Source organism: Rhopalosiphum maidis, chromosome 3 (assembly GCF_003676215.2).
Source record: "Rhopalosiphum maidis isolate BTI-1 chromosome 3, ASM367621v3, whole genome shotgun sequence".
Classification (NCBI taxonomy): Eukaryota; Metazoa; Arthropoda; class Insecta; order Hemiptera; family Aphididae; genus Rhopalosiphum; species Rhopalosiphum maidis.
The window spans coordinates 23246304-23269481 of NC_040879.1; the positions used below are offsets into that span (position 1 = coordinate 23246304).

At 25.9% G+C, this 23178-nt stretch overlaps 1 protein-coding gene across 4 annotated transcripts in view; it reads left to right on the forward strand.

Moving 5' to 3' along the window:
* The first annotated feature begins 16253 nt into the window (after positions 1-16253).
* The window catches only part of LOC113559447 (calcium/calmodulin-dependent protein kinase type 1), a 340687-nt gene continuing 333762 nt past the window's right edge, over positions 16254-23178 (forward strand). For all 4 annotated transcript variants that reach the window (XM_026965283.1, XM_026965284.1, XM_026965282.1 and 1 more), the window contains exon 1: positions 16254-16731. In XM_026965283.1, coding sequence (XP_026821084.1) covers positions 16628-16731 — 104 coding nt within the window. In that variant the 5' untranslated portion in view covers positions 16254-16627. The remainder of the gene's footprint in view (positions 16732-23178) is intronic.

A 23178-nucleotide genomic window follows, 5' to 3' on the forward strand; every position in this document is an offset into this window, starting at 1 on the left:
TGTAATATTCGATGGGCTTATACAATCAGTCTGTTTTATCTGCAGTATAATTATTTTCACAATGCCAAAATCGAAGAATAAGCTCAAATTTATTTCTACTCATTGTTTTTAATGCAACTTTGTTTTGGTAATATTTTGCTTTGTTCCAATAGTCGGACAATGATGGCATTTTCACAAGCCCTTTCCATGACAAAAGACCCAAAAATGTTTGATATTATCCTTGGTTATTGGCTCTCAAGACGAAAATCTACTACCTTTTTACCTCTTGATATTTTTTTGTGAACTTAACATTTGTTGAGCATTTCTATTTGTTTCAATAACCATGAATTGGATTTTTTCGTCCGTAAGAAATAATTTAAAAAAATCTATAAGCCCATTACCTTCGTCTTATATAACTAAGAGTTTCCAATTAAGTTGAAATGTTTTTAATTATTTCCAAAAACTGTATTCTAGGCGGGTTGAAGTGGTTGAACATAATTAAGTACAAAAATTAAATGGTCTTCAGTAGAATCTTGAAAATCCCTTTACTTTCACTTTCAATTCGAAATAACGGATCAGTATCACTATCGTCAATACTTTCACTAAAAGTCATATGATTCATTTAATCTATGATAATAGATTAAATGAATAATGGACTAAGCCCCCCCAAACATTTCCTAATTTTTTTTTAAGCTTTATCAGTATTATTATAGTTTATGATACAAAATTCGTATTCGTATTTTTAAGATTATGTAATTTGTAAATGAACAAATTTTATTTCGTGGTATTATTTTTATTATTATTGTACATTGTAGACTTGTAGCCATAAACCATAATACCTACCAAGAACTAAGAATGATAAGCATTCTTATTACGGAGTCTATTGTTGCAGCTCATATTGATATACCATTTGGCTATTATACGTCATATTTTATACGCCTATTATACGGGCTATACTACACTTTTTTTAAACTATTTTGTTTGTATATTTGTGTACAGGATACTTTTGATATCAATTCTTCAAACTTGAAATGTGAAATGAATGTAATGAAAAACACGATGAAAGAATTTTATTTTGAAAATATCAAAAAACATCTAAATGAAGAAGTATTTCCTAATTTATTTAAAATTATGCAAGTGGCAATAACATTACCAGTGAGCTCGGCCACTTGTGAAAGATCCTTTTGAACTATGAGAAAGATCAACACATAAGTCCGAGCTAACATGACTCAGGGCCGATTTAGTAATTTAGTAGAATTAGTAGATACTGAAATAATATTAAACACATTTGCTAAATCCAACCGAACAATACAGCTCTAAAAATGTATTAGGTATATTTTTTTAAATAAAAATGTGTTCTATAATTATATTATTTTGTTGTTACTTGTTGCTTTAAAGCCATACTTACAGTAATAATTTTTATTGTTTTCCTAAGTAATGTGGTGTATAAATGTATAATGCATATCATATATTATAAATATAATTTTGACAACTATTATAACTAGATGAAATAGCACATTTAAAAAAAGGTTCAGTAAGTTTTATTTTCTGTCAATATCGTAATTAAGTAAGCAGTATACGATATATCTATATGTTGTACTAAAAAAATTTTTAGGTCTTAATTACCCATATTCAATGCATCATTCAGTAGCTATTGCTTCAGCCCTCCAAATCTCAAACGCTATTTGCGCCTATGACTAAATATTAACATTTTTTTTTTTTTTGTAAATAGTTGATGTTGCCTCTTTTTTGATAATTATTAATAATTTATTAGTTATTATTATTACCTACATTGATATATCCAAGTTAATATATTATTAGTGTCACTTTTAAATGTTACTACTTATCGATTAGCATTCATCTAAAGTTAAAAAGTGTACCCAGTAAACTCATTTTACGGCATTGTTTTAAGTCTGGGGTTAATGAAGAATTTGTTCTGATTTTTTGAACACATGTTATCATTACCCATATTTTGCATGACTGCAAAACGATAATTTTGATGTTATCAAATTGGGAATTTTTCATAATATTGACTTATAAATGGTATTAACATTTTATAGTGGTCACTATATAGTAATATAAAATAAAATTAAGTAGGTATTCATTAGTGGCTAGGGCACGGTTTTAATGCAAACAACTAATTGTAGAATATGAACATATGTATGTATTTGAATATTATATTAAATATTCAAAGATGTATTTATTATAAAAAAATTGAAATTTCATCAATATAAAAATTATAAATATTAAATTTTTAATTATATAACTGAGCTAAGTTAAAATTATTTTATTTAATGTTTATAACATTATCACATATTGAACTTGTATCCAACAGGTATTGTAACTATCATTACAATGTTACATTTTACTTAAATATGCAATAAGATTATATATTTATATCAGGTATAGAAATAGAATTATGTATTAGGAAATGTTGATCATAGATTTAATCAGAATTAAGAATTATTTTAAGTGTAAAAAAATACATTGTGTTAAAAATTGAGCCCTTATGACTTGAAATTAGGTGCTTAACAAATGATGATTATATGTATATTTAACTCGTCTTGGATTGCCTAATCGTCCACACTCCACAGAATAAAATTTAAATAATACATAATGGCTAATTTATTCATAAAAATACATAATCTATTTCAAAACTTGATCATGTAGATTAGGTACTAGTACTACTAGATTATATCCATGAACATCTAATATACAAAAACAAATTTCATTTTCTAAAGAGGTATAGAGATATATAGGTATGTTCATTTTTCGAATGTTTATAGTAACTTAATATTTTTATTAATTAAATTGTTATTATATAAACAGGTGCTTAAGACAAAAGAATAAAATGTATTCAATATATATAAATGAGTAATGACTGAGGAAAAATGTTCACTTACAACAACTTTTACTTCTTTCAAACTATTAAAACTATTTTATTTTATATTTTTTAATTTATTTTAACATTTACGCTGGAATAGAGAAATAACTGATAATATATTAGTTATGTAACAGTAGTATATCAATAAAATTTAAGAAAAAGTAAAGGAACCACAATCTATCAGACATTTTATGTTTGTTATTTTTAATGTATATAATTATTATACATATACACAGTGGTTCATTTTTCATTCTTTCATTTTCCTTTAAATAATACGATGACCTATTAAAACTCTTGTTAGTTGTATGATTTAGCTTGAAATTAAACAATGAATAAACAAATTAAAGAATAAATTAGGTCTATTTAACAACATAATATAGGTACCTAAAATATAATACATCATAGTACCTATTTAATAACCTAGTTAATTTTATATGCATATGTTATTTATACTAAAATAACTTACAATATTGGTTTAAGATTTTCATAAACCATTTTCTAATTTTTTTTGGGGGTGCTGTTAATAACTGTAGACCTAATCCCTCTCTAGTCATCCTTTTGTCAGGCTGGTTAACTCGACTCCTCAAAACTTTCAGGTATCCCCCCATTCTCCCCATAATATGCTACTATGTATAATATCCGTATTACGCAATGAAAATTAATGCTATACCTATTAGTATTTTCATACAAGTAATAAAACTACATAGCCTTAAGACTAAGAAGTAAAGTACTATCAATACTAGTAGTAATTGTACTTCTGTTTTAGTAATTGTTTTGTAGGTAATAGTTCCAAACTACAATTCAATTATTTAATTTATCATTATAATTTTACAAAAGTTTGAAATATCCTTGACGATTGGAATATTGGAAAAATTTGATTGTAATGACCTGGTGGTTATAGTGTTAATTCATTACAATATCAAACACAATTATTTTAATACAAAAAATAATATCAATAACAATAAGAATAAGGTTGAACATGGTCCAAAAATCAAAAGTTAACCACAATCACTTTGCTCTATATCCCAGTAGAGATTCATGGTATATTCCCCTTAACTCAATACATAATACATATATTAGTATGGAGACTATGTGTTTCATTTTTCATATTCAGCTCTGCATCTAATTATGATAATATATCATAATATTACTTGTTTTCTTATTATCATTTGTCATTATAATATAAAACATTAATGTTAAAAAAAAATTGTAGTGAATAGTGATTTGATTTTTTGTACATAATTCTAACTGAATCAGTTAACTATCACCACTCACCAGATCACCTATATACCATTACTCTAGTACAGCCATACTCAACTTTTTTTTTATTTGGGCCACATAAAATATTTTAAAATATTACGTGGGCAGCAAGTCTTTAATAAAAATAAATAAATAAATAAATTTATATATTATGTATATTGTATATAACATTTGAAAATGTATTGTAAAAAAAAAAATATAAATTAAATATTTAATCTAAATGAGTGTGCATTTTGATATTGAGATAGTTATCCTTATATCCATAATCATCCTTATCACAAGTGCGTGCGATACACTTTGATTATTTTGTTATATTTTATAATTAATATTAGTTTTGAAATTTATATTTTTTTTATCAATTCAATGAGTTCGGTTTGGGCCATATGTATATCATTGGAGGGCCGCAGGTTGAGTATCGCTGCTCTAATACCTATCTTACACAAATATCTGGAAGTGAAACTAATTTTACTACTAGTTTAGTACTACCAAAGATATTCAAAACTAGTTTTGTTTGTATATGTATTTAACACTCATCTAATGTTATTATCCACAACTAACATCGCAAGTGTAGTAGCATTTAAACGTAGTATAAATTATATTAATAAATAAGTTATGTATAACAAAATGGCAAAATTATTTATTTTTCCTGAATTCTGCACCAGCATTGTACATTTTGATTAGTGATTCAATCTCATCATAAATGCAGCTGTTGTATAATTATTTTATTTTACAAACACTACCTATAACATAAATAGATAAAAAAAAATTCAAAATTAGATTACTATAATAGTATTTGATTATGGTTTAAATTAAAGAATACAATATTATAAAAATTACATTGTTTAAAATTTTTAATTTAAATTTAAGTATTAATTAACAAAAAATAAAACATTCAAAAAAATATGCAGATAAAAGTTAAAGAAAAATTATTATAAAATAATAATAAATATTATAAAAAATATAATTTTTATTTAAGGAAATTGGATAAATGGTAAAAAGTTTCTAGTATTACAATAATTTATTCTAAGACAAATTAAATATGATATTTCTGGACAATTAATGATACCAAATAACAAGTTGTACAAACTTTTTGAGAGGAGAAGTAAATAACAATCATAAATAGAGCATAGGTAATTAAAAAAAATTAGAACGTTATCATTTTGAACTACAGTAAGGTTACTAAATTTGAACAAAATAAATCATAAAAATTATTTTAATCAGATTTTAGCATATTATTTAACCAGACCAAAAAGCAATATTCTATAATATTTTATCAAAAATTACGGTACGTCCTCAATATGTAACAACTATATTTTACTAAACAATTTATTTCAAATAGTTTTTGCAACATTTGACATACTGTGGATGCCAATATTTTGTGTGATAGAAGTCTTAACATGTATACATATAATATAAATTATTAATTTCAACAGAAAAGAAAAAATATTAATTAATTGTTTCCGGATAAGCCACATAAGGTTAATTTATAAGTTCTTAACCCGTCGTCGGTGCACATGTGAGCGTGCTGCTCACACAGATAGTATTTTGAGTATTATTCGTACACATATTATCGAATTAATCTGATACTATAAATACCTTCAAATAATATATCTATGAATATTTATAAAAATAAATTATTGTGCTATTTGCCGTTTCCTATCAGTTATCGTTAGACAAAGTCGACAATACCAATTAATTGACCGTGTCAATATGTAAGGAGCATACGTCGAGCATATATAAAGTAAAAATAATTTTTTGAAATAAGATTGTAGTTTTTTATTTTTATTTTATGAATTATGAACTGTACATAAAAAGTGTTAATTTACTTTTTTTGTAAAGGATAAAAATATACATATTTCTAGGTATGGTTTGATTTTTTAAGTTAATTAATCAATTAATAATAATATAAAAAGTAAAGTGTGAGCGCCGCGCTCACAGTGTAGCAATCATGTTACGAACTATATATGTACCAACGACGGGTTAATGGTTAAAGATGAACTACCTCAATGCCCAACCTGCAGTGTCATCTTAATAGTTAACCACATATTAACTGAATGTTACAAATATACAGAAGACGTCAGAAAACTCAATATCCCATCCAATTTAGATGTAGCTTTAGGTTCAAACAGAAAATCTCAACATCAACAATATGATCATCTTCTTAAAAAAAAAAAAAAACAGACCTGTATAACCAAGTTTAACAATTCATTAAAAATGTATTTAGTATATTATGTAAACATCGTAACACAACTACTTTAGAACTATAAATATTTCAATATTTATAAAATCATTAGTTTCCAATTAAATAAAGGAATTACATATTAAACATTGTAGTTACTTGATTTAAATTATTAGGATTTAGTAAGTTTCAAAATCATTTAAAGAAGCTTTGTTATTAAAACATAGAAATTTGTTTTTCAAACAAAACTTGTCCACATCTGTCATCTACAGTAACTTTAGTTTAATATATTTTTTTCTGATTTTTTTTATCCTTATTATTCTCACTCTGTGTCATATAAAGCAAACCCAACAATTTAAAAATTCAAAGTTCAATTAATAATTAATGTATAGTATATTAACACATTCACAGCCATGTGTCAACCATAGTTGACATAGGGTTTTCTTTACATAAACCTATGTCAAGTATAGTTGACATGGGGTCCATTGTTTTATATACAGAATTATTGGAACCTGGTTTATTCTAACAAATGTTTTGATACTATGGTTTTTTAAACACTTCTCTACGAATCTAAAGGTGTATTTGGTTTTTAAATCTGACTACTAGATAGCGATATAAGTAATATTCCTATGTAAAATAAAATGTTTTTTTACATATTGTTAATACGTTAATATGAATTTATCATTTCCAATACTTAATTTATTATGTTTTAGTAAAAATATGTAATTACATACAAATCCTAGCTCTAATTATGAATGACTTTACTAATCTAGACACAATTTTAAATGGTTCAAAATTTAAAGATGAACAATATTTTATGTAAAGAGGTAATTTGTATACAATATTTAGTATTTTTTATATTCATTTTATAAGGTACCTAGTTTAGTTTTGATATTTAATCATTTCTATAGCATTGGAATTTGTAACAAAGAGGTAGCAAAATATTACATTTTGTAAAATATTTTATAATAGCAACATGAAGTATAATTTATTTTTATTACCAGTATATTAATGTATTTAGATGTTTTGAATCTGAAATGTAACTTTTATCTAAGTCATTGTCATCATGGTGATCATCATTATTACTTGACATCACTGCAAATAATTATCTTTAGAAAAATGTAAAAATGTAAGTAATTTTTAAATTCGTGATAATAGTAATCACTTAATTTTTAGATTACTTTTGTTAAATGTATTACCTATATTATCAATAATATTAAATGTAGGAAGACCTTCAATATAATTATCAAACAAGTTATTACTATTGTAGTATATATTAATCTTTGGCATTTTTTTTTTTTTTAATCCATATAATTTATAAGTAGGCACAACACATTGACCACAAGTTGACTTATCATCTTCCTGACTGTGCAACATGTAAACTAACTATAATACAAATAATATAAATATTACAAATATGAAACAAGGTACCTAAATAATTAGTCAAGACAAATTACAAAAATGTTTAAATAAATACCTTCCCTTGAAATTCTAGTTTACTTGATATAGTACCTATGTTGTAGTGACCTCAGGTACTTGCTTAATAATACTTCTGAGAATGCTTGTCGGTCTTATGTTTGGATTTGAAGAAGTTGGTTGAAGGTTGAACAGAGTGAATAGCATTTGTTGAATGATGTATAATAATATATATTATATAATTGCTTATTAATATAAAATATAATATACAATTTATTTTAATACCAAATAATCATAAAATTTCTAGATAGAGTTAAATAATTTCACGGGTATTAGTTAATTTAAATACTAGGATCTGAACTTAAGTAACAAGCAGCGATGTTAGGGAGCGAGTAATACTGGGAATAGATTTAGAAAAGTGGCGATATACTACAATGTCAAGCAACATATTTTTCTTTCTTATACTCTTTTTAGACCAGTCAAAATTTTCATTTTTAAACCAATAATTAAATACAATTTCTTCTTTGAATTTTATAATTGTCCACATAATAAATTATTTTTAGTACTTAAAAATCTAAAAATACAAATTGAAATTTAAAAAACATTTTGCACAATAACTTCTAGATTATTAACATATATAATATAATAGGAAAAATATAAAATACTGTGTTAATACTTAGTTGGATAATTTAATATTACTAATATTTGTTTATACTTAATTGAAATTTCAAAGAAATTTGTGACATAATAGGTGTATGAAAAATAGATACCTACCAATATATTTATGTTAAAATATAGACTTGTTTTTTTTATGTATATGTATTTGAATTTTATGAAACCAATCATTTATACTACATTTATTTATAATATTCACTATTATGTATTCATGAATATATTGCCATCTGTAGATTTTCTACATTTTAGTTACGTGTTTAATATAATATTTTGTACTTATCGTTAAATTCTAAAGAAAAATAATTATACAATAGGAGTTATTGTATCCTCTAATTAAAATCTGCAACCAAGCATTACACTTATGTCTTCATTTGTGTATTATTTTAACTATTAGATAATTAGAAAATACTTCATAAACTACATTAATATTTTACAGAAAGTTCACACTATTAACGCAAGTTGATTAATGATTATTGCTCAATACCCATTCATTAAAAAAATTAACACAAATTTAAATAAGAATGATTTAGTGATTTTAATAATGTAAACATTGTATAGTGTATACATCTGTTATCTTTGGTGCTTACTTTTTATTACATAGCTGACTACGGTCTACGAGTACGCGGAGTATGAACACTATGAATTACGAGATATAATCGAAATCGAATGTTCAATAAACATACAAGTGGACATAACTACACAACATTGTATTTTGTTTCTAATCTTTTAACAATATAAGCCAATTATTATCAAATGTTACTGTAAATGATAATACGGAAAACTCAATGATAATATGATAACAATAATTATTAGTCCGTGGTTACAACTCAGTTTCAATCCGTAGTTTCAATGGAGGTTGCCTATGTAGAGCTCCTAAAATAAGATATTACCTATAATATTAGTGATTCCAGAATATAGAGAAGTATTACCAATTTCCTGAATAAATAAAATCTTTCAACTTTTAAGAAATAAGAAGTTATCAATTAAAACAATTCAATATATATTTGTAATTTATAATTTAATCAGAGACAATTTTTTTTTCATTATTATTTATTATAAATTAGGTACTCTAAGTAAATTATACACAATCTGTATCAGTAAGCACAATAAGAGTATGAGCTATGTGAAAAAAAGAAAGAAAATATGAACAATATGAATAAAGAAGCCACTAATTGATGACACTTTGTTAAAGTCAAACAGAGAATATAAAATTTAAAGTTGATATATGATAAAAAAATTGGAAACCATAATCATTTATAATTAAATAAATAAAAAAACAATTATAACATGGTACCTACACTTTTAATTTAATTTAATTGGTACATAAAAATATCAAACAATTTAAACCAAATGAAAATTCCAATTTGTATATTATCAATTATGAAATACTAAAATAACTAAATGCAATAATAAATTTAGATAATTATAAATGAGTTAATTTTAGTTTTCACTTGCTGAATAAGCATTTAATATTTATTATAACAAAACATAACTTGTTAATGGATTTTGATATATAGGTGCATGTTTCACAAATAAATAATAATCTACTATACTATTTCAATAAGTTTGACCATTTTTATTTTTATGTTATTTTATTTGTGTTCTAATTTCTAACAATAATTATTGAATATTTAAATTAAATAAATACCCATGTCATTCTTTAATTAAAATCTATAGTTAAATCTAGTGGACATAACATGTTCAAGTTTTCATAACTTTTGATATCTATACAAATGTTATCTTGATTAAAATCCACTAAATCATCTTTTTTCAGCTTTGTTGATTATGCAATATGTATGTTCTAAATCATTGCATAGTCGATAAAATACAATAATATATAATATATAATTACATGGTAATTCCCCCCCAATATAATTTTATTATGGTATTTTGGTCACAAATTAATTCTTATGTTAAAATTCTCACTTTTAATATATTTATTGATGAAGCTACTATATATTTAAGTCTAACCTGACACTGGTTCATAAGAAAATAAATTAATAGTATTAGAAACTTTAGTAGTTAAAATCATTTACAAAATCTTCAAACCCATAAAACTGAGAACTTTGAAAATTATAAAAAATACATTTTATATTAAACCTTCAGCTATTATTATTAAAACTAATTTATGATTGGACTCGAGTTAATTAATTATATTTATGAAAATGTTTGTTTCAAAAGGTTAGATATTTGTGCAGCTGCTAGCAACCTGAAAAATGTATAATTAAAATACAAAATGTGCATACCAACAAGAATCCTATTAAAAATTACAGATTAATAATTTCTATAGTTCTATAGTATTATAATTATTATATTATTAGTATTTAGTTATAATAATAATATATACTTATATAACTTAAAATTAATAAACATTTTCAGTAAATAATAAGTAAAAATTTCAAAATTTACCATTAATAAAGAATGGGAAGCATTGGTCATTTTTATGTCGAAACGTAATCTGTTATATTATTATTTCCTATACTTGTTAAAATTTTCAAAATATATTAATTCTTTTTGATCCATTTTTTAAATTTTTGTTTACAACATAACATATTGTCACGGAGTAAAAATATTTGAAAATTGAATACCTACAAAGTTTCTTATAAGTATTTATATTTCATACAACCATACTGTAACCAACAAATCTAAAAAAGTGTACACAAATATTTTTTTTTTGTAGACACATGAAGTTTAAACTCGGACGAAATTATATATTTTAACAATCAATGATAATCATTTTGTTATAACTCATATACATTATTCCTGGGAATTTTTACATATAGGTACTAAGAATTTTACTACATGTATTATGTATTGACTACTGACATTTTAATAATGTGTAGATATATTTTAAGCTATTAGGTTCCTATTAGTATTAGTTCAATGAACCTCTTTACACTGTGTTGTAGTATGATGGTATTAATTAAAAATTAAATCGGTAACAATTTGTTAATTGATTAACTTGTTTATTTAATTTAATATTTAAAATATACGATATGTCCGATAAAGTTCCTACTCTCATCATATATACTTATTGTGCGCCCTAGGTATAGTAGGTATAGATTGTATATTCCAAACAAAGAAAAAAAACAGTTAACAATATTACAATACGCCAATACGGTATAAATAATAAAAATATTATATTATCATAATAATTAAGTATTAATAATATAGTAAATGTAATTTTTTAGCCAAAAATTAAATCATCCTTTATAAAAATTGTAAAATAAATTACTTTAATAGCTTCTTTAAATAACTTACTCACTTTTTAGTTGCTATTATTAATATTACAGTAGCATCACGGTAATCCGAACATGGGCTAATCCGAAAGACGCGGTAATCCGAACGGCTTCGAGTGTACATCGTCACCATTTTATTATTACACTTAATAAGTAAACCAATAAAATAATAATCATAACGATGATTATTAGAACTACATATCACAGTATGTATTGTTAAGATTCCATACGTCGATAACGGTTGTTAGTCGCGTGTCATACTTTATTGTTTACAATAATTAAATTTTTTCGAAAAAAAATACATGAAAATGGCCCCAAGAGACAATTTTGTTACAAACTATAAAGTCATAGGTACCTAATCCGAATAACCTCTTCCCCAATTCCTCCCGGATTACCGCGACGCTACTGTACCTATAATTATTATTTTAAAGTATAAGTATTTGGTTTTTGAAAAATTAATTCGATCTACTTTATGACTAATAGAAAATTAACATATAATAGAAATAGAAATATATCATAAAATATTCTTAGATATCTAAGAATCACCTAAGAATCGTTTTTTGTACCTATGCAATAATTCATTTTTTAATTATATAATTCAAATTTAAAATATTAACTTAAGTGATTCAATGACGAATGATGGTGGAATGTACACATATTGTATAATAAAGCAGACGGTTACCTACTTTTCCCTTTTTTAATTTTATTACTATAAAAACATTAAGATTTAATTATAATTTGATTAGAAAAAATGTATTTTAATATTTACATAATATAATTTAAAATGTATCTATTAAGTAATAATTTCATGATATAAATACGATTAACTACAAATCTACTATATAATATTATATTAGGTATCTAAAATCACCATCAAAATTTACAGTTTAGTTACAGCATGAGATGTAATTATGTTCGTATTATTCACTATACATATATACTATCTGACTAGGTATTAATAATATTTCATTAGTTTTACCCAATACTATTTTTCTATCCATCAAATGTCATTTGAAGTGGAATAATGTAAATTAGAAATTAAGAAATTTGTAATAATATTTTTTGTTTAAAATACTAAGGTCATTATAGTAGGTAAAAAATAATAAGAAATTAAGAAATTACTATCTAAATTCGAATTTTGTAATATATTTTTAAATATCTTTTACAATTTTGCATTATTATTCAATTAATTGGTTTTAAATTATAACTGCCAAATTTTTGAAATATGATTATTATAAAATTTTTTAAAATTTATTTAGTTATGAATATTTTAGTTAATTTTAGTACTGCTTTAGCTATTTTAAGTTATAATTATTTAATTTAAAGGTACCTATCGTTTTTTCTATGATTTTTTTTTTCATTTTCAGTATGAAACAAAAATCAAGGTCTTATAAGTTAGTATCGTACCTACATAAATTGGTTAACTGGTAACTAGTTTAAAGGCCTGTCACTGAATAAATCTTAATTAATAATTTGATGACAAAGAATTGTTTCTTAAACTTCGTTCCCAAAAACATTTAAAAGTAAAAAAATACAGTTGCTGCTAGTTCTATTTACTGGCTTGATTTTGATTTTAGAGAGCAAACTTGAAACTATTATTGCAAGTTCTACAATTCAATAGAAAAGGATTCGGGACATAATATAAGTAAATAAGTACCCAAAACAACAGCCTTAAAAAAGTTTTGTTTTTATTCCGATTACATGTAGTATTTTTAGATTATTATTACATTTTTCAATATTTATCATAAATATAATTTTTTTTTAATTACCTTTTTATAAAAGATATATAAAATCTGTATGCACAGGATAATACAATAAGTAAATAAGATAACAGAATATACTTGAGACTTAATATGGAAACGTGATGGAAAGGAGCGTCCATTGATTCTTTCAATTAAAATATAATTTACATTTTAAATAATAGTTAGTTTTTTTTTTTTTAATTATATAACAATAATATATTGACAGTATTTTATTATTAGTTATATTTAAAATTCCATAATATTATATTTTAAAGATCAATTAAACATTTCGTTCTTGATAACATATGAGTAATACTCATGACCTATGATTCCAGAATATTCTCGATTTATTATTATTTGAATTATAATAATAAAATATAAATAAATACAAAGTATTATTTAAAAAATTTATTTTAATGGCATAATACTAAATAACTATTAAATATTTTATTAATTTTTCAATTATATTTTTGTAATACTGTCATTTATTAAATATTATAATAATTATGAAAATGTTATCTGAGTATTTATTGCTTGAGTACAGATTTTAAGGCACTAAAAATTAAAATCTTAATAGAAATAGAAATTAATAGAAATTCAATTTATTACAATGCATTTAAAAACCATTTTTATGTTAATAATTATTTATTTTTGATTTTATAAAACAACATTGATAACAAAAAATCCAATTTCCTAAGACTTAATGCCAATTTATTGATTGATTTGATCAACATCAAGATGTATGTCCGATATCTCGATAAATGGACTAATGAACATCATTGATGATCCATTTCGCCTTGTCTACATAATAATAAAATTAAAAATACAATTATAAATTACCTATATTGTTATATATTGATTATTAAATACTTTCAATATAATTAAAAGATTACTTCATAGTTCATTCATTGTTGATTTTAGACATATTATCAGGTGTTACTTTTGAGTTTTGACACTTGTAATGTGAAAAATAATTTAATTAAAAATGTATATTTGGAAAATCATTCTTTAGATAGTTTAAAAGACCTAATTCACTTTTGATGTTATCATCTTGACTGGCTATTTTAATTTTTTATATTTTTATTTAACCAAAATTATTATTATTTTCAACTGGTGGCAAATAAAACTCAACAACATTTTAAAATGTTAACCTTTCTGCAACTGCTAATATTGAACTAAATAAACATACAAGCCTTAAAAAAGATATACAAAACATAATTATTTAATACCGATTTTTATATTAATGTAGATAAATCAATACCTATACTTTCAATATTTATAATTTAAAAATCAAATTGTAAGTTGGTTGATAAAATTGTCAATAAATAGCATAAACATTGTAACTCTATTTAATAATATTCTACAAGAAGTATTTGAGGATTAACTTTATTTGTTTGTTTTCTTGCTGCACGTTTTTGTTTATTTCTGAGTCAATAAAATTTACTAAATTCTATTAAAATATTAAGTCAATTACACATTTATACTCAACATTGCATTACCTACTATAAAGTATAAACTCTAAACACATACTTTTACTTTCTTACATAAAAGGTAAAATTATTTTTCTGTATCCTTCCTTCTTGACAATTTTTTTAAATTTTTTGCTTATATATTTCTAAATATAATTTAGTATTAATAAGTATTTTTTTTTTTAATTATTGCATTGGGGGTATAGTAATAGCTGATTTGCATGAATGTATCAACATGTTTTTAATACATTTTCTACAATATAACCATAATTAGGTAAGAAAAATGTGCAACGCTTTGAATTGGTAATTAGTAATTACTAGGTCAATTTTCATTAAATTGCCTATATCAAGCCCCTTAAAATTACAGTTTAACTTCCTGTTGATACCTATCATAATAATCATATAACTATTAAAATGTCTTTTTAATACCAAAAAAATCTTGATGGTATTAACTATTAAGTGAGTAAAAGGTTTAACTGCCAGTATCACTATCCATATTAAATTGTAATTACTGTATGTACCTGTACATGCTGTACATATCTATAAACCTATGTATCTACATATCTGTTTTAAGACTTAAGTACCAAATTAACAGGTATAGTTGTAATGATGACGATATGTTTGACTTAATTTCATTTTTCAGATAATAATTCAATTTTATGAATACTACTTTTGTCAATTTTCGTCTGTTTTAAAATGATTTCATATATTATTGATCTAGTATATACATTTTCAAAATATTTTCTCAAAATTAGACACAAAATAGATAAACGGAATCCCTTAAACTTTATACGATTCTTAGTAAAGAAAACACGCGAAACGGCTTAAATTTTTAGTAAAGATATAAGTTTTATAGGATACAATTTGTCGTGATATCATTATAATCATTTGTTGGAAGACATAATATGAGTATAGTAATACTAACAACATATACCAAGAAAACGGTTGATTTTTAATTCCGAATAGGTACCATGTTTAATGTATAAACTATATTCACCGGTACCGGTATGTCATAATATTATTTGCACTTATCGGCTATCGTTTAACGTTCTATTCGGGAAGAAGTACATACTCTATAAAGTATAAACCTAATTATAATATTATCTAATGCTTAATGTGTACTTCTCGAAAGTTTAAAAATAGAGATAAACAATATTATTTTCGAAGAAATTTCAGTTGGATTGAGTTGATGCTTTGGCGGAGAAGCGAAATGAAAATAATATAGTATTATTATATTGTACATAGGTATTATAATATTATAAATTATAATACTACGTACTGACAACTCGCGGTTCCCACCAAGCTCGGCCAACAGCAGTAGCAGCGCGCCAGTACGGTTCGCTGCCGCCGCCGCCGCCTCCTCCACGGTTCAGCGGCTGTTCGCCCGACACTCGACAGTGGTATCGCGTCAGCCGTACCGCACTGACGTGACGACGGTCATCTCTCGACAATAATCGCTGTTCACGCGCTCGCGACATTACAAAAAAAAAAAAAAACAACGAAATAATTTTACTATTATTATTGTTGTTGTCGCGGCTCGTCGGGAAAACCGACCGCGATTAGTTAAAGTTCGCCTATTGAAAATTTACCTGTAGTAATATACTATATTCCGTGTGTGAATCTGTTCGTTTACCGCGCGCGAAGAATTTTCCATAACCCCTTTGGTCGTTTGCCATGCGCTCCTAGACCGAGAAGAATATTTTCCCCTAGTCGTTTATTTTTTGCCAGCCAACCTCCCGTTCTCCGTTTTTTGAGCCGAAAAAGAATTCTTACGCACAGCCGCCATGCCGCTGTTCGGCAAAAAAGACGTGTCTAAGAAAACGAAGAAGGACGCGGAAAAGTCGCAGTCCATCGAAGACAAGTACGACGTCAAAGACCTGCTTGGCACGTGAGTACAAACCGTCCACATATAAAATATAAAATGTATATAAAACACGCGTGTGCCTATATACAATGAGCATAGTGCCTGCTTATCCGCCTGTTTGAGTGTAAGTCACTCGCCTTGTAATAATACAATTTCATATGGAGTGCGCGTAAACGAAAACCTTAAGTGTCGAATTATTGTAGTCGATTCCGTCGTGCCCATTTAGGGCGCGTAAATTGTGCTTTATTTATTATTTTGTTTTGTTTACAATAATATTTATAATTCAATATTATTAATGCTGTTCAACCGGTTAGTTTCGTTCAATAATTGATCTACGCTACGGTTCGTTAAGAATCAGACTTTAGGAAGCCGCCTTTGATTCCATCTTATAATATTGTATTTTCTATTTCCTCCTAGTGTTATCTATGTCCTATAATTCGAACAGATTTTTTCGAATTTCAAGCACTGGTACATCGACAGAATAGAATGTTATTGTATTATTAAATAGGGTTGCTTTCACCGTTCATGGAAAACTGAAAACGACCTCAGTATTTATAGAAACCCTACTTCCACCCCATTATCAGAAAATTATGTATTTGTATTTTATTTTCGGGGTGGCCGTTACCCATATAATGTCATCATCACGACAACTATTTTAAGTTTTAATAGTATTAAAAAAGTTGATATTACCGGAAAATTCACGTTTCGGTTTCAAATAAATGCAATAATATTATTATAGATAAAATTATAAGTTTTATATTTATTGATTATTATAGTAAGTATAAATGTACAGCTAAATTCCCATATCGCCTTGATCATCTTCGCGGAAATCAATACCGTAATTATATAAGCTGATATTTTCAATCAGTCTTGTGAACAATTTTAAGTTAAGTTGGAGTTTTCTTACACATGTTCTGTTGAAAAACTTGCTTCTGAATATAATATATATTATTAATGTGTCACGGAGGCATTTGGGACTATATAGTACTTTTGGGACACACTGTATAATGTATATTATAGTACTTTAGAAACGGCATATTATTATATATAACTGCGCTGCTATTACCAAAACTTTTACAACGTTCGTGTCTTCGTGAGTAATGCCCGAGAATGCAATAATGAAAACTCGTACTTATGCACAGACGGGCCGCAAACAAACGTCGTCGTTATAACGGTTTCAAAAAGGCATTGGGTTTTCGGTTTTTATTTGATTTTGTTTATTCTTGTAAGTACTATAGTACCTAATTCGAAAATTTCTTACACGATTAATCGTTTTTAATTAATAATTAACAATAATTATTGTGTTATAACATTGTAAATAAATAAAATATAATTTATTAATAATAATAATTAATGAAAAAAAATGCCCGAATACTTCTACATATAAATATTATATTTTGTTAAAAGTCTTTGATCTATGATTTTTTGGTTAACCTTAAGCATACATTTCCAAGTTTTAATACTTGTTATCATTGTTATATTATTAGGGGGGATGTACATCATTCAATGTTATGATGTATTTCAGTCGTGCCAATTTCGGGAGGAGCTGGTGAATGTCACGCACTGCACGAATATCGAATAATTATTAATCATAGCACGCTAGACAAATAATTTGCGATGTGTGTGATGATTTTTTTTCTCTTCTACTTCTCCGGCTGCGACGATATATTATTATTCGTTTGCGGTGCGCGTCGATGACAAAACACGTCCGCGCTACGGCTGACACGACGGTGACGTATAGTAATATTTTATCATTTCTAGACGTACAAATCTCTTGTGCTGCGGTACGTATAGGCAGTAAAAAAACCAATAGCGTGGCAAAAAATGTGTATAAAAATAAATAGATGAATAAAAAACTGGCACACGGACATGGATAATATCGCTGTAACGGCCGCTGCACCACATTGGTTAAAACCACCTCTACTTTGTATACCTATAGGCTATAACCGATTGATGTTTACCCGTAAACATTTTCATTTGTCGCGATATGGTAGCGGTTGAGGCGGTGACACCTGATGGATTTTCTAAAGCTGATTTCCCGGTTTCGGTCGCAGGTTTTGCATTCGCGTCGTACAGTAAGCTGCCACAGTGCCACCGCATCTGTCTCTTCGCATTTAATTCGTGCGCTACCGACAAACGGCCTTAAAACCCGATAATAATAATAGTAATAATAATATAACTTCGTCACTGATTATATTATTTATATAAGTGTTTTTTCTCGTAAACGTATTGTTGTTGTATTTGTTATTACCATTTACCTACTTTATTTGATCGGTCTGTAGTCTGTATACATTAGTGTTATACATGTCGTCGGTCAATTGGATTTCGTTGCATTTAACACTCGACAATACAACGATAATAATGTATTATGGCACCTTAACAATAAATACTTCTACCTACTACTACTTCTAATAATAATTATAATAATTTACTGTTATTGGGCTTGTTCGAAGAGGCGGCAGCTCGCTGTCGTAGTCTGTGATATAACAAACTTGCAAGATTTATGTTTAATTTTTTTTATCATTACGTGGTCGTTTGGTAAAGGATACAAAAAGTGTTTCGAGATTGCGATGTATGTATTTTGAATAATATATCTATATGAATTATTGAAAAATAAGCGCGGGTTGTAGTTATTTTTCAAATTGCATTGTAGGATTGTAAACATCACTGAAGTACCTACCTGTGAAATGTACACAGTCACGTTGACTGATTTTGTAGCATCAGTTTTTCCGTCGTAGGTATTTCATTTGTATTCGCTTTAGTAAACACTAATGGGACGCACACATAACCGGATTAATGAAATAAAGTAGACCTAGGCTAATTTATTTTTGGGGGCTCTAATTTAAAAAGAAAAGTATTTTTATAATAATGAATCAATTGATATTTATAAGTTGAATAAGAAAAATATTTTTTTACATTACATAGTTAATTTATTAAAAAATACAATTTAATTAACTGCAGTTAAAATATATAAAATATATGGCAATAAAACAATAATACAAGCAAATGATTATTTAAAATATTTTAGATTCACTTGATACAAAAGTATCTAAAAAGTCATAAATTGAGAGTTATTTACATTTTGTAATTCTCAACTGACATAACTGTTAATGCTTTCAACCTATCTTCAATCTGTGTAGATCATAGTCGATTTTTAATTAGAGCCAGCTTTAAAAATGAACATTCTGCTTCACAATTTTGAACGGTATTGTCAGGTATAATCTCAATGCAATATTTGGAAAATCATCAATAATATTTCGTTTATAAAAAAAGTTTTGCTATAGCACCTTATTGTCAATATGTGAAGAAACTGTTTTGATTTAATGATAAAAATGAGGTATTTCTGTTTTCAAGTTATCATCGATATCGCGATTATGGTAAAAATGAATACAGTTATTTAATTAATTAATGTCTGGTTCATTGTCAGTTTTAAAGTTAAATAAAAATGTGAATTGAGAAAGAAAAAGATTATCTATATTAACAATGAAAGTATTGACTTCAAACTTTTTTTTCTCACTTAAAATAGTTTGATTTTTACATCGTCTTTGTTTTCTTTTACCAACGTCTTCATAGTTGTCTATAATTTTTGTACTTACAATTTTGAGTAAAATTATTATACTTTTCATCGTTATTTCTTTCGTGAATCATAAACTGTCGTAAAGAATGAATTAGGTCACAATCAGATAATAAATATAACCCAGGTTTCTTTAGCTTGCAGACAATTATTTCAGATGATCAATATGAATGTATCTTTAAATAAATATTGTTGAGATAATTTTTTTTTTAAATGTATATCTATAATTGTAGAAAATCTGCAGGCCCATAATATTTTTTTGGTGAGGGAGACTGAGATATAGCCCACTTAGTCCCCCTCAATCCGGTTCTAGACGCACATAACGCACACGTACGTTTTGTCTAAAAATTTGAAAAATTCTCAAATTAACTAATCGAGAAATGTATTATTATCGTTTCATGGATAACAGCAATATTATATAGTTCATTAAAAAAAAAACTCGTTTTTATAAGAACGTTTGATACTTTAATTTTCAATTACCTATACGTTGAAATTTATCAATTTTACGATGGTATTAATTCGATACTTTCTGGCGTTGTTGTGTTTGCCCCTCCTGGCCTGGAAGGTCTGCAGCGCACGCCTGCAATGTGTATTGTATACTGTGTAGGTAATACAAGACCGCGTCCTTGTGTCGCTTTTAATTTTCTCCGCCGCTACCGCCACTCCTATCGACGACCGTCGCCGCAATATTATATCATAATAGCGGCCGTACCCATTACAAAACGTATTCCACCAACAGCTACTTATATTTACGTGTTATAGGTATCGTTTTATATGAAAAAAACGAATAATACGATTTCGAAAATTTAGTTTTTTCTATTACTAATATTATTATTATTAACATTAGATATCTTTTTTCGTCATCCGACCGACCGCGAGCGATCATTTTATCGCCCGTGAAGTAATACAAAAACAATTATTATTGTCTACGTTTTTCTTTCACTTTTTACGAAATAAATATGATAAACTGCTGCCTCCGTTGCCTGTAGACATTTGATCCATTTTCCCTAGTCCAACACTAACGAAAATAATATAACAATACGTCAATATCGTTTAGCCTGCGACAATGCTGCACCCTACCATGTCGCAAGTAATATGTTATATTATTATTATTATTGTGTACAAAATAATAATTTATGTTATGTTATTTTTAATGGCAACGACGATAACAACATTAATATTGTCGTAATTTTTTTTTTGAAAATGTTTAACCATGATGTTTTTACCATCATTATTATTATCAAATAAGGTTTGTTTTTTTAAACACTAATAAGATATTTTCGAGCTGCGCCTAATTTCAAGTGCGTATTAGTCTATACTACCGTTCGTTTTGCGTATTCGTCTTCAAATATTGACACGTATTTACATAACTGTCTGTATGCATTATTATAATATTATCATATTATCAAAGTCCATACGTTATACGCCTAAAACTACATTAAAATATGCACTTAAATATGCTTTCATTTTTCATTATTGAAATCGTTAAAATATTATTTAAAAAAATATAAAAACTTAAGTTTTTTTAATACATAAATTAGGTTTATAAAAAAATGTATATTATTACTTATGTATGTGTACGTTTGGATAACTTAATACCATAAATATATTTTTATTATGTAGCTATTATGCTTAGAAATGATTTGGATATTTGATAAATACATCATAAATATACAAAAATCCAATTGAAAATTCAAAACTTAGATATTTTGTAATTATTTTTTTTTCAATTACCTAATATACTTCGTGATAATTTTTATAAATGTCCAATGTGCTTTGATTATATTATGGTTAGTTTTTAAAATTATTAAATATATTTTGATAAATTATCATTATATTGTTCATATATCTTCCACATTATATTACAATAAATCTATGTTGCCTTTGTAGTGTTGTTTCACAATGCTCTTTCGAAATAATCAACTGTGTGCAGCTTATCGCTTATTCTACCGAAATCAATGTTAAATTTATATTATTATAGTTAGTATAATATATTAAACGAATATTATCTGACAACGTGTAGTTGTAATTCAGTTATATTTATTATAATATAATATTTGTACTCGTACCTACTTTATTAACTACTTTATACCACTATCATTTATTACAATATATTGTTTTTATTGATATTATCAATGTTGTTATTAATTATATTAATGAACATATTATTGTACTTCGATAAAACGACGATGATTTTTGAAATAAGCCTAAAATGAAACAGTTTCTAAAATTAAATAAGTATTTAAGTACTTCGATACTTGTCAAAAAAAGTAATTTTATTTTTATTTAACTTTGTTATCATATATTTTTTTTATAATTTCATATTTTCTTAGTTTGCATCTGTTATTATTTAACAGTCAACGATAATATAACATAATAAGTATTAATATAAAACTGAATTAATAAATTATAATCTTATATTATGTTCTACTGTCGTTATTATTAAACAGTTAATGATAATATTATAGGTACAATTTGACATATTATCATATTAAAATGGTTAATATTAGTAAGGTTGCAACTAGGAATACTAGAATAGGTATAATGCTATAAACCCAGGTCGTAATTTTGTTATAACGTACCTAAAAAAAACCTAGGCTGATTTTCGAATCAGACTTTTTGTAGTGATTGTTTGGGTCGCAAATCAGTAATCACTACTAATATTCACAGCTATTATTATCACGATCCGTTTATGACAATTATTAATTTGATAATAATGTAGGGATTGTCCATAAATACCTAGTTAGATTATCTGCTACCAGTTATATATTGTTATTCATCAAATGATCAAATCCGAAGTCGTCAAAATGCTGTGTTTCCGTAATACAGTGAGGTGGGTTGAAGTAGGGAATATGTTGTACGAATGTGACGTGAACTTTTGACAGTTTCCGAACAAA